The 13,819-nt window shown below is 32.2% G+C and overlaps 4 protein-coding genes across 4 annotated transcripts in view; 2 read left to right on the forward strand and 2 right to left on the reverse strand.

Annotated features, from left to right (window-relative positions):
* LOC106100381 overlaps positions 1–4,087 on the reverse strand; it is a 7,442-nt gene extending 3,355 nt beyond the window's left edge. The window contains exons 1-8 of the mRNA XM_013279209.1: positions 3,766–4,087; positions 3,613–3,645; positions 3,468–3,533; positions 2,742–3,136; positions 2,140–2,277; positions 1,486–1,612; positions 1,203–1,289; positions 842–899 (exon numbers count right to left, since the gene is read on the reverse strand). Of these exons, the coding sequence (XP_013134663.1) occupies positions 842–899; positions 1,203–1,289; positions 1,486–1,612; positions 2,140–2,277; positions 2,742–3,136; positions 3,468–3,533; positions 3,613–3,645; positions 3,766–3,843 (982 nt within the window). The 5' untranslated portion in view covers positions 3,844–4,087. The remainder of the gene's footprint in view (positions 1–841; positions 900–1,202; positions 1,290–1,485; positions 1,613–2,139; positions 2,278–2,741; positions 3,137–3,467; positions 3,534–3,612; positions 3,646–3,765) is intronic.
* An 872-nt stretch (positions 4,088–4,959) lies between these two features.
* On the forward strand, positions 4,960–8,004 carry LOC106100675 (nuclear pore complex protein Nup50). The gene is made up of 2 exons (XM_013279642.1): positions 4,960–5,355; positions 5,520–8,004. Exons 1-2 carry the CDS (start codon positions 5,191–5,193, stop codon positions 7,728–7,730), a joined length of 2,376 nt encoding a protein of 791 aa, XP_013135096.1. The 5' UTR covers positions 4,960–5,190; the 3' UTR covers positions 7,731–8,004.
* A 1,514-nt stretch (positions 8,005–9,518) lies between these two features.
* Positions 9,519–12,107, reverse strand: LOC106100708 (protein lin-9 homolog). The gene is made up of 2 exons (XM_013279699.1): positions 12,005–12,107; positions 9,519–11,660 (listed from the first exon to the last, which is right to left on the reverse strand). Exons 1-2 carry the CDS (start codon positions 12,021–12,023, stop codon positions 9,952–9,954), a joined length of 1,728 nt encoding a protein of 575 aa, XP_013135153.1. The 5' UTR covers positions 12,024–12,107; the 3' UTR covers positions 9,519–9,951.
* Positions 12,108–13,364: 1,257 nt separating this feature from the next.
* Positions 13,365–13,819, forward strand: part of LOC106100709 — a 3,462-nt gene continuing 3,007 nt past the window's right edge. Inside the window, exon 1 of the mRNA XM_013279700.1 lies at positions 13,365–13,564. Coding sequence (XP_013135154.1) covers positions 13,436–13,564 — 129 coding nt within the window. The 5' untranslated portion in view covers positions 13,365–13,435. The remainder of the gene's footprint in view (positions 13,565–13,819) is intronic.

Here is a 13,819-nt window from a genome sequence, read left to right on the forward strand (position 1 = left end):
TATTAACATAATAATCTATAAATGGCATGTCATATTGTCAATAACATGGTTCTAAAAATATATTATGACTAACTCCGTTCACGAAAAATATTAGTAGCCTATCTTTCAGATTATGTTCTACATCTATGCCAATTTTCATAGAGATCCGTTCAGCCGTTTAGGTAAACTAACATACATCCATCCACCTAAACTTTCACTTTTACAATATCAATAAGTAGTAAGATTTTAGAATTAAATTCTATTTCTATATTTAATTCTAATCTGTCCATTTATAGAGGTATCTCTACCACTTGAAATCAATTTTACTACTATAAAGTTTAAATGAACGGATGGATGTATACTTTGTTAGTCTACAAAGTATACATCCATCCGGTCACAACACATCTCGATGAAATTGAGCATAAACATCGAAGATAGTCTGAAAAAATATATAGTCTAAAACAGGGACAGGCTGAAAATCGGCTTAGCGTGGCATTAGCCATGTAGTACACGCTGAGCCTGCAGCCCATTGCCACATTTTTTTTTCTAGTTAAATATATTCACTGTATGTATATGGCAATAAAGAGGTTTTTATTTATTTATTAAATACTTTTTATTGCGGACGGAATCGTGGGCGTAAGCTAGTCCTGTATAAAATGTAACTGTTGCTCGTTACTTCGTCTGCGAGAAATTAAATAATTAAAATATAGCCTATGTTACTCACTGGTAACATACCTTTTTAATGATGAAATAATATTTGAAATTGATCCAGTAGTTTTTGAGTTAATACATACAAAAATACAAATCTCTTTATAATATTAGTATAGATATAGTTGCAAGAAATTATTAAATAAAACCATACCTTTGTTTTCTGTTGATGATCCCGAGGGTGAACCTTCACGAGATGACTTCGCTTGACCCTGGAATATTCATTTTGTTTTTAATAAACATTATATGTAACAAAAAAATGATACAAAAAGTCAGACTTCAATGTCAGTCAAAACTTAAATCACTTAGTCAAATCGAGAATCTAATTATCATTTTTAATTTCAAAATAATTAGATTATAAACATTTTTTTTTAAATCTTATTGGATTGTAGAAACTTGTAAATATGTGTATTATGCTTTATTAATCATATTAGACACTTACGTTTTTCAAATAGAATACATAACAGTGTTTTTTTTAGATAAAGTGTTTAAGTAAAAACTTTAATATGTATTACCTGTTGCTTTTTTAATTTCGCTGAACGCGTTTGCGGCGGATCACTATGTGACTGTAGATACGGGAATTGGTTTAATTTCTTTCTTTTCTGAAAATTTTAACAGAAAATTAATTATAATCTAGAAATAATCGTAAAATTATTGCAGTTTTATGCACCGTATTTTTAATACTTTTAAATAAAAATAAGTCCTTAAACATCTGTAATGACCACATAAGACAATTTTTCCTTGAGATTTCATAACTTTTTTATCTTTATTTTTTTTTATTAATTATATGTTACTTACAGGCAGCATATCATAGTTTCCATAAATGAAATCATTATTAGCGGTGGTAGTTTTTCTTCTTTTACGACGTTCATTTCTTTTCTTCTCTACCAATTCTCTCTGTTGATGTGTAATTAGGCCTAGCAACCTGAAAACAAAAAAAAAACTTTTAATTAAACTTAAGTATGCCAAAAAAAAATTAAAACACAAATGAGATGATAAATTTAAAATTTTTTCTGAAGAAAGTGTGAGCTGTATACCTTTTTTGTCCCCTTCCCCTTTCATACTAAAGAAAGGATGGATAGGGGAAGAGGCTTTGGCAGGAGATGGACACATATGTAGGTAGAGGAATTATCCTACTTCTATGCATCTCCTTTGGCCTTTTAGAGGTAATGCTAAGAGTGGCTTGCGACTTCGCCCACATCCATTTAAAGAATAATAAAAATATAGCCTATGTTACTCATTATTATGCACAACATTTTAATGCTTAACATTTGAATTTTTGAATTCAACCTAGTAGTTTTTGAGTTATTTCAATACATACAAATCTTTCTTTTTATAATATTAGTATAGAATAGATAAAGCTATACTTTGAATGTCACAATTGTAAAATTCATTTAACTACTATGAATTGTTGTATATTTGTTGCAACACCAGTTTATAAAGGATGCTGACCTCATAAAGATCTCTTGAGGCACAGGCTCACCAGGCTCTGGCAAGGGTGGAGGTGATGGAGTAGGTGACGGCTCATGATCCTGGGATGAATCAGAGTCCGATCTCTGCTCGCACCATTGCTGTTCAACTTTCGTTCCTCTATGATAATACAAAAACATAACAAATTAAATTGAACACTTATTATTTAAAAATGTTACCATACAAACTAAAACATCTTTGTTCACAATTGAAATTTATCAAATTTATCATATGATCAATATGAGAAAAAAATTGATTGCAAAAAACATGTAATATTAAAACCTTTAACTCTTAAATGCATGATGCATTTACACATCAGTCTTTTCTAACACAATAAACTATTTGTTCAAAAGAAATTTTTATTCTACCTTGATCTATGTTTAATTTATGGTACTTAACAGAAAAAATCATGCATTTAATGGTTAAAGAATATTGCGTTTTTGTGTCCTTTCGTCTAATAGACAATATCATGTTTTTTTTATTGTAAATAATACTTTTAAATCTATGTTTGAGGTCCCTCATCATGTTTAAGTTAATGTTTGTAACATAATTTTCTAGAAAATAGAAACAACTAAAATACTTACATTAAAGCTTCCTTGACTTTCTTAAGTGCATTTGTGAAGTTATTCCTACTGTCATTTACAGTATTTGATAACTGAGAGATATTCTTTTGGTAATTTTCATCACCAAAATTTTCATTTATATTAGAATTTTCTTTATCATTGAAGGATTTTAATTCATTATCTGAATCGGATGCATTAGTACCATCATTACTTTCCGATTTGATTAATATTTCATTTAAAACAGATGGTTTTAATAATGATATGGATCTGTTTCTACTTCGATATTGCAGCTGATGGTCCCTTAACTGCTGAGCAACATATCTTGTCTCATTTTCAATACTGACTTGCTTATTCCTCGCTTTAAGCCGTTGTTGATAAAGTATCAGTTCTCTACGTAATCTATCGACTACAGTTTTCTGAAATTAAAAATTTTACATCTTTAAATATTTAAATGCAAAAGTTTGAATGGATGGAAGTTGGTTACCATGTAACACAAGAACAGAACAAAACTGGATAAAATTAGGCATCCAAATACTTTACCGTCAAGAATAAGGCATAGGCTTATTATTTAGTTTTTTTTTTAATTCCGCAGAGATGAAGTCGCTGTCGACAGCTAGTTGTTATTGTAGTCGAAAGTCAGTTTTGTAAAATGTACGAATTTAATTCGATTAAAAATAAATTACCATGATGTAAATAAAAACCAAACTAGCAATTATTAGAAAAAAACAAACTAATTAAAAAACTCACTTGACTTCTACCAATAGCGATAATTTCTTTTTCTGCTTCTTTAACTTTTATTTTCAGATGTATATTCTGAAAAAAAAATCATTTATGATAGACTATTATTAAAATATATAATGATATAAAACAAATAACGATAAAAATAACTAACATGTTCGTCTTCTTGAAGTCGCGCAACCCAAATCTGGAAGTTAAAAATGTTTAAAACTTGTTTACTAATACATCATGACTATAATTGAAAATAGAAAAGTTTCACAAAACTATAGAATAATATTCAGAAAGGAAACTGAGAAATAACACTCGCCTGATGAACTCTAATTGCATTTTTCAAGTCGGTCTGAGTTTTCCGAATATCTTCCTTTATTTCATTAGATACTTCCATGATCACATATAAAATGATAAACTTCTAAGTATAAAACACATCACATAATTTTAACTTTAAGAATACTTTGTAACATTACGACGATTTATGAAAATATTAATTTATTGTTACGAAAAAAACTCTTGTTCGCAGTAACAAACAGTTTTAACAAAAAAAAACTCCAAAGGAAACACTGAAATCTGAATGTTAACTATTCGGAAACACAATTTAAATACTTTTTACGAATGTTGTGTGTAGAAGCTTTGTTAACGTAAACTTAAAGAACATTCTTGTAAGCAAAAAATATTAACTATATTAATCATGATTTTATTTATTTAAAAGACAAAAAATATTCTTTCATTTAGCATCCAAACAATACATAATACAAGTGTGACAAGACGGAAATCGGAAGTTCCAAAAATTTTGGACTGCAAAGTTTTTCAATTACGATATCCGAATGTCAACCTAATCAGAAGGGATTAAAGTTAGAATTGCATGTTGAACTGCAGAATAAGTAGAAAGAGAAAGTATAAAGTATCTATTCAAGATCACCGATTTTAGAGACATATATATTGTATTATTTCTCTCGAAATCTCAAATTATTTAATAAACATATAGGTACAAATAATGTACGATCATCCTATATGGAAAATAAAAATACCAAAAAAAGGATATATCATCGTACACTTTTATACTTAAAAAAAATCTAAACTCAATTTAAAAAACCAGAATAAATTATTTTAAACCTAGTAACCTAATCGCACCTATTCGATTTGTATTAAACCTTAAAAAAAATAACAGAATATTCAATTTGGAGACTGACAATAACATCTGACCCGGTTAAGAATCACAAGTGGTCCCAAGGTCCTTTTCTTACTGTGAATATCATTAAATATATGCCTATGTTGGTTTAACGATGGATGTAGTAAGCACCAAGTAAGCACTACGTACAATACTTCCATGGTTTAAACATGTTTTCTGACTGAACCAAACGAACCAACCGCGATAGCAGCGCTAGATGTCATCGGGCCAGATATTTTGGCTGTATATGTACCTATGTCTTTGCCTATCTTTTACTGTTAAATCTTTTGTATTCTCTTTGGTTTTATCGATCGTTGGCAAATCAAATGACATTGGATGACAATGACATGTTAATTGTCATTATGGATGCCATGCCATGTTAAAAGTAAAATACGAGTTTAGTCAGGAGATAATAATTCGTTCAAATTTGAAAACGACTCCGGGCGTACATTAGATTCAAGTCTCGGGTGTCACGTTAGATTTAGTTGTTGCATTTAGTCATCTTATTGATGGAGCTAAAGAATCGAAAAGGTATTTATCTCAGTTGATTTTGATGAAACTAACATAATGTCAGTAAAGAGACGCGCGGCTGCTGATTTAAACCACGAGAATTGGGATAAAGAAGAGAAAAATGAAGAAATAGGTACTTTTAAAACAGCTCCGGGAGATGTTCTTGAAAAGCGTGTTTTCAGACTCGCTAAACGACGAAGCCAAAATGTTCCAGGCCATGAGGTAAATACTTCAATATTCCTTTATTATGATATACATAATCGGTATGCCTAGTTCCGTTTTAGTATTAATAAGACATTTGTTTACATTAAAACATCCTAATTATTACTTGTTATATACTCTAACATGAATATGTCAATTAATAACCTTTTTCAATTTTCTTACAGTCTAAAAAACCAGTCTTCAGTAGCTTTGGTGGTTTTAATAAGGCACAACCATCATCATTTGATTTCTTAGCTAATCTGACCAAGGGAGCTAACACAAATGCACCAAGTACTGCAAACAGTGCAAGTCTAAATGTGAATGCCAGTGATATGAAACCTTTTGGTAGTAACATTTTTACTACGCCTACAACTACAAGTGCCACAAGTCTGACTTTTGGGAACATTGCAACAGAGTCTACATCTTCAGGAAAACTTCCTGGTGCAGATTCAACTGTTAATGAGAACTTATTCAAGGCACCAGTGACATCAGGGTCTACTACAAGTGGTTTCAATTGGAAAGCACCTGAAAACTCCCAATTACCATCTTCAATATTTGGAGTAGCTTCATCAAGTTCCAATTATAAATCTGTGTTTGGTGCAAATACTACAACACCATTTCAAATACAAACCACTTCAAATGTTTCTCAGACAAAGTTAGATACACAAACTCAAAATCAAATACCACAATTACAAGCTTCACAGACACAGGGTTTTCAATTCAAGTCTCCATCTGCACAGCCCTTACAATTTAATGCTCCTCAGAGCCAGAGCCCACAATTCAAACCACCACAAACACAGGCTCCACAATTTCAGGCCCCTCAGTCTCAGACCACTCTGTTCCAGGCTAAACCAACTACACAAATCCAAACTTCACAATCACCAACCTCTGTATTTCAGGTGCCACAACAACAGACCTCACAATTCCAGAGTCCACCCTCCCAACCATCACTGTTTCAAGCACCACAGACTCAAACTTCACAATTTCAGAGTCCACAGTCTCAGACATCACTATTCCAGGCACCAAAGACACAAAACTCACAATTCCAGAGTCCACCGTCTCAAACATCACTATTTCAGGCGCCACAGGCGCAGACCTCACAATTCCAGAGTCCACAGTCCCAAACATCACTATTCCAGGCACCACAGGCACCAATCTTACAATCCCAAAGTCCTAAGTCCCAAACCTCACTTTTCCAGGCACCACAGACACAGACCTCACAGTTTCAAACACCACCAGCTCAATCTTCACTGTTCCAGTCACAAACCACGCAATTTAAGAGTCCCCAGTCGCAGACCTCACTGTTTCAGGCACCCCAGCCTCAGACAACACAATCACAGGGATCAACATTATGGACTCAACCAACTCAAGCTGCAAGTGAAAATATAACCAATAACAAATCAGAAGTAAAAACTTCTGAGAATAATACTAACTCGAAAAATATGCAAGAAAGTAAATTAAATTACTATAGTAAATTAAAAGGATTAAATGTATCAGTTCTGGAGTGGATTAAAAAACATGTGGATGAAACACCTCTGTGTATACTTTCACCAATATTTAAGGATTATGAAAAATATCTTCAGGAAATTCAAAATGAGTATGAAAGCAGTAAAAAAGAAGACAAAGACACAGCTAATGAGGATGTCTCCACTAAAGATTCTGAAGTAATTAAAAATCCACCTGTGACTGTAAACAATTCTGTTGCATCACTCTTTGCTGCATCTATAAATGCACCTAAATCTATATTTTCATCAGCTGCTAAGAGCACAACTCAATCACCAAGTTTTTCTTTTGGATTTACATCATCACCAAGCACTAATACTACAAGTTCTGGTTTTACATTTGGTCTTAGTTCAACTCAAAGTACAGCAACAACCTCATCTCCATTTGCTGTGAGCACTTCTAATTCTATACCAAATGGTCAACAATCCTTTTCATTCGGAACAGGCAAACCTTTCAGCTTCAATTCCAACATACAAGCACAGCCAGATACAGAAAACACAAATGAAAATGCTGATGAAAATGATGAACCACCAAAAGTAGAGTTCACTCCAGTTGTTGAAGAGAATAGCCTTTTTGATAAACGCTGCAAAATATTTATTAAGAAAGATAATAACTTTGTAGATAAAGGTGTTGGCACACTATACATAAAGAAAATAAATGACAGCGAGAAACATCAACTTATAATGCGAGCAGACACTAGTTTGGGAAATATATTGCTTAACTTAGTTCTCACTTCCTCAATACCGACACAACGCATGGGTAAGAATAATGTTATGCTGGTTTGTATTCCCACTCCAGAGGCCAAACCACCACCTGTTCCTATACTGATTAGAGTGAAAACATCCGAGGAAGCTGATGATTTATTAAATACATTGGATAAATATAAGGCTTAAAACAACACCATTTAATAATAAAGAAAATGGCAAATGTCATATTTGTTTTTGTGTAATCCATTAGTAGTATTAAGCATCTGGTATTGGCATAATATTAAACTACACATCTTCACACTGTACGGTTTGTTAAAACTGTAAATGCAGGCAAAATGTCAACTGTGATACAGAGTTAATATTTTTCCTACACATGCATAGTTTTAACCAAATGAGTAGATAAACGGTAGACAAGCTTAAGAATGTTCAAAATTATGAATTAAACATAACATTTGTTAAATTGTTTTATTGTTCAGTCTAATAGACCTAATAAATTATTCTTACATATCAATTTTATAATTTGTTCTTTGATAATTTTCTGTTTACTGGAACTTTTGTAAAATATCTTAGAAAAAGTATGTCGCTGGATTTTAGAAAAAAAGATTGTGTTTAAATTGTTGAAAGTAGGGCAATGCTGGTTTTCATTATTTGCTTTCTCATCTATTTGCCTATTATTTAGCCTGAAACCAAAAATGACAACACAAATCGAACTTTATCAAAGATATAGTTCTACTAGCTTATGCCCGCGACTCTGTACGCGTTAAATTAAAAAAGTCAAAAGTTAGTACCCTATGGTTTTTTTTAGACTATCCTCTGTCATTGCGAAATTTCATCGAGATCCATTTAACGTAAATAATAAATAAAAATAACATAAATTTTAGGCTACAAACTTTAAACATCCATCCATCCATCCATCTAAACTTTCGCATTTATAATATTAGTAAGAAGTATCATAAGATTACAGCCGGCCGAAGAGAGCACATGATCTTCGGCGGCCAAGACATTTGAAAAGGACTACTTAAACCAGTAATAATTTATTTGCCTATTGCCCTTGCCTTGCCTAGTCTTTGGGAAGTAAAGGTATGATATATTTATATTTTTTTATTATTATTCAAACACAGAACAGTGAACAATCATTATTAAGGAGCTAAAGCTTTAAGCGACATGTCTCATGGTTGGGTTAGCTCTCAGGGTTGCCACTGCGCACATTGTTTTGTAAGTTGAAATAGTAATTATATGTTAAAACGTGGTACTTTATTATAAGAACATTCATGTGGCCTTGTCCGCATGACATTATAAGTAAAGACTTCATTTAAATACTTATTTTAATTATAAACATATATGTAATTACAACTTACAATTCCAAACGTTTAAATAACAATGAAAGCCCTAGCTGTTAGCTGAAAATTTAAGTAACCATGGCAACCGTAAGTGCGGTTAACACCTTGCCATTACAGTTGGTCAGTAGCGCTCGACGACCTTCCGGCGCAACTGTCCAACTGTACTGGCCAAGTGTGTACAGGACATTAATTTTTTACTGGGTTATAGGTTTTTTCCAATTTACAGAGCGATTCTTCCCAATTTACTCCCTAAATTTTATAGCGTGAAAAAATATAGCCTTAAGCGTTTTCTAGCAGTAAATGTTTTCATTCAAAAAATATTCAATAACAGTGCTTTTTTTAAGTATAGATATAAAATGCGTAGTATCAATTAGTCAGCAGACCTAGTTCGAATGTCGATGTCTTAGAATCTATGTAAATATTCCATACAGAAATATTTCTTTTTGGCTTATTATTCTAGGGGGTCGACAATGCATTAGTTTGGGACCTGTAAATTTTATCATGTCAGACCATGGTCATTTTGCACTTTATGCCCATTTTCTAAAATCTTTGTAAGATATGTACTGTTGTACTTACTAGTTTTATGAGTTAGCCAGGAATATCACTTATAGCACACAAGATAAAAGACTTCAAATAAACTATATTTTGTCACCATTTATTGCAATTTGAATATAATTAGTTGTAACAAATAACAAAATCGAGTATATAGTACATAAATTGTAGCACTCAACAATAATTATAATTCTAAATAAATCTGTCCTATGTATTCACACATGCATTGTTTTTAAAAACAGCAAACAAATCTAAGGAAATAGGTAGCAACTGAAGACATTGATCATTTAATAAAATTTATACTACATCCTCCACATAGATTTAAAAAGTAAAAAGTTATATTTACATATTGAGATATATAGCAGGACTCTTAATATATTAATTTATTCAATCTATCTATTAATCCCCTTTGCATGCACAAGTTTATTATAAAATTTTCTGTCTCACACTATTTTATTTCCAGATAAATTTAATTACAATAAATATAATTCCTCAAAATGTGAGAGCCTACAAAATTATGTGCCAGCAACATAACTATTTGACATCTGCCCTAAGCCCATCTGAATTCTTTGCATGTGAATCTCTACATTACTTTGGAACAACCTTTGATGTTGAGGTTCAAGCTTCATTTTGATTTGATCCATAGTACCCTGTAAAACGCTTAGTTCATATGCATTTTGATCTGAATCAGACAAGCTTTTCACTTGCAGCAAGAGGGCAGTTAAATCAGTTATGAGGTCAATTATATTAGCATCTTTTAGAGTGCTATTGTTATTCTTTTCCACAAGCAATGATGCCTCCTCACGACATTTTTCTCTAAGATGAGAAGGTGCCAACATAGCAGCAAGACTAGGGCCCGGTGCTATTTGTTGGCAATACTGCTGAACTTGATTGATATAATCTTGCAAATCCATATTCATTCTTTCCAATTCTATCACAACTGCAGCATATTTCCTTTCAAAATCTTCAGGCAGTTTTTGGCCAAATGGTTTCCTTTTCTCTGCTTCACTGTTGTATTCCTTTAATCTGTTTATTTTATTTCGTTTAGCGCGTAGTATTTTTGCTAACTTCACTATTAATTCAAGCAAATCAAAAGGAAAACCACCAATATTTGCTTCCATATGCTTTGAAATATCATTGCATCCAATTAAAGGGTCATTTTTACTAGTGTTATTGGAAGTAGGTGATGGTTGGTAAAGATTGAAAATTTCCTGCATTACATATCGAGGTCTAAATTTTTGTGTTATTGAGGAGAGATTGATGGTATCAGGAGGTTCATTGGACAACACTTCATAATCAGGTACTGAGTGTGTTCCAAGCTTAGGTCTCTCAAATGTTATTCGATAAGTATTGTTAGATGTGTCTACCGCATCTATGCACCCAGTAAATAGTCCATCTTGAGGCTTCCGCAATCTTGCAGTGACTTTGGTACCAACAACTAACTGCATTGGTATTTCATTAGGTAAATCTTTAACACATATATCTGCAGTTTTCCTTTGTTGTATATATCTTATCAATTTCCTCTTTCTTTCAAGTTCCTTGCGCTCCTCAGAAAAAAAGGCTTGTGAGCATCTTCGAGGTTTGCCCATCATTCTTCTAATTTTTGCCCATTGTATTTGTGTCAATTTCCGATTGACTGTTAATTGGGGAAAGGATTCTTTAAGACAAATCATAAAATCATTTTCACCTTCAAATAGAGCCTTGTCTATATTACTGTAAAAGTACTCAAAACATACCCATTTATGTGCTTTAGGTAACTTTAACAAATTCCTTAATCGCATACCTATCCTTTGTCCACTTTTACGATCTGGAGATTGACTTCCTTGTGTTGCAACTTTTTCATCATATCTATCGCCAGTTTTATGTCCCTTTGTTGGCGACTTTTGTTTTTTAGCACTTGAAGATTTAGTTGGAGATTTACTCAACAGTCTAGGTAGTCGTTTCGGAGATTGACGAGGCGGAGGAGACGTATTTATAAAATCGTCAACGAAAATAAACCTGTTTTTCTTCCGTATACGAGCTGGCATACCTCTTGCGTTCAGTTTCTGAACAGGTTCGCTAGGTGCAGGTTTCGGCGGTAACTTTGTTCCAACTCTATGAAGTCCAAGCGCGGCAGGTCCAAAAGCAAGTGGGGTCTCGTCTTCCTCGGGTAAATCGGAATCCATTGGCTCACTTTTAATTTTATACTGCAAACCCGATGAATTTCTTCCATCTTTTGGACTACCTTGAAGATAAAAGATTTCATAATTATTGGATAACTCTTTTTCAAGTTTTAATATATGTCGCTAAGTTATGCACTGTCATAACAGGTATATAATGAAATGGAATAAGATTTCGAAAATTGTCACCGAAATGAACTTTGTCAATAAGGCTAAAAATTTGAATTTTTTCAAATTTTGAACCTTTAGAATCAGAATTTATTCTATACTTAACAGATGAAGTAGTTAAATTGGTGCTTAATTCAAAAAGAGATCTTATTTAAAATTTTTACAAACACTAATTGTGTTTTATGTTAAATAAAGCTATTATAGGTAAAGATTTGTTTGATAAAAATATAAACAAACTTACTTTTCCATTTATCCGCCATATTGACGTCGTAAATTTGTTTCAATTTAAAGACGAGAGCGCCAAGTCTGGCTAAAGACAATAAAAGTGTCTTTGGTAAGATTGCAGATTAAAAAAGATATTACTAATCTCTGTTTATCTTTGCAAAAATCATGGAGATATTCTGGAAACATTGGAACACAGCTAGTCATAACTAAATTAAAAACAAAAATATGAAAACTAGTATACACATAAAAATGTTTCATTTAATTAAAGGTTTTTTAGGCAACAGTACTTAAGTTAAAACACAGTCTTATGAAAATAAATCTTCAAATTCAAAATACGTAGGTGTTTAACCGACAGAGTGTACGGAACAGAACATGCACTAGATACGGAAAAAAAATAAAAACGGTACTGTTAAGTTACCGCGGGAAATATTTTTATAACGCTTGACTGCAGGATTGACTGCAGGTCAAAATATTGGGACTTGATATAAATGCAATTGACAGATATAAAAATAATCGAAAACGTTGGCAGAAATGATAAAATATTTCATTATAATAAGTTTATTTTTTTCTCTTAAAGTTTTAGTCCTCTGTAATAATGTCGATCACAAGACTAACAAATGTGTTAATCGATATAATATTATAGTGGTTAAAATAGGAACTGGTCCTAAAAATCTATTACGTCGTCAAATATGGTAAGTGCCTACACGGAGTTTGTATGCATCAACAAAGTACAAAATCGCCATATGTACCTAGACTTCACAAATGAAGAAATACCTTTTATTCTTTCCTATTTTTTAGCTTTACCTATAAAAGAATTATCTTGATCTGTAGAAGAGCACAAAGTAAAATACAAAAGGCCAATAGTATTTTCGAGGCAATTCTTTCTTTGATAAATACATCTGAATTTATTCATCAACATAAAAACAATGTTGCTTCGGCTATCCAAACCGTCACTTTAAAAGGTAAGTTAACATATACCTATATAGAAGTAACATTGTACTTGTATGATAATTTACCTATTTAATTATGCAATTGGTGTATTCGTTATAAAAATTGGAAACCAATATTAGATTTTTTGTTTTTGCGTCCATCTGTCTGTCCGAAAGGCTGCGTTTGTTCCGGGTTATTCTCTTCTTTGGGTAAATCACCGAATGGCTGGACTGATTTTGAGGAAATTTTTAATTGAAAAATGCTCATGAATGCAAGGGTAGTATAGGGTACTTTTTTTATTCGCAACTAACGTATTCGCCAGCATTATCTAGTTTAAGAGTTAACATAAGAGTTTAGTAAGTCCATAAGTTTGTTTATATGTACGTTTTGTATCTTATGTGTAAGCTTATAAATAATGTTTATATTTGGTATTAATATGTCGGAGTTCATTACAGTCCTTGAAAACTTTGAAAAATCAAGCATAGTATCAAACAGTTTTAAAAATAAAAATAAGCATATGCAAAAACATAATTGCGTACCAAAGTTAAGAATAATAATTTTCAATACTTATAATTCTTTACCTAATGGTTATGTGAGAAAAGATACGAATTCTAGGAAATCTCATGGATTTCACAAAATAAGAAAGGTAAATTTTACTTCTTTGCCTAATAGAAAATAATAGTTACAGTTACGCACTTCGGCTCACAAAAATATAGTTTAATATGACAATCTTTACTAGATTTATTAGAACGTTGACATTGCTGGTAATGCCCGCTTTAACATCTTAGCACGAATGGGCCGGCACGCCATGTGTAATACCACGACTACACAGAAGACAGGCGTGAAATGGAAGCAATTCCGTGTTTCGTCTGATGAGTGTGGTGCCGGAGGCCTAATTTAA

Source organism: Papilio polytes, unplaced genomic scaffold (assembly GCF_000836215.1).
Source record: "Papilio polytes unplaced genomic scaffold, Ppol_1.0 DF824047.1, whole genome shotgun sequence".
Lineage (NCBI taxonomy): Eukaryota > Metazoa > Arthropoda > Insecta > Lepidoptera > Papilionidae > Papilio > Papilio polytes.

Coding starts and splice junctions, on each gene's coding strand:
- LOC106100675 (XM_013279642.1), top strand. CDS start 5,191: ATGTCAGTAAAGAGACGCGCGGCTGCTGATTTAAACCACGAGAATTGG. Junction 5,356..5,519: donor AAAATGTTCCAGGCCATGAG/GTAAATACTTCA, acceptor ATTTTCTTACAG/TCTAAAAAACCAGTCTTCAG.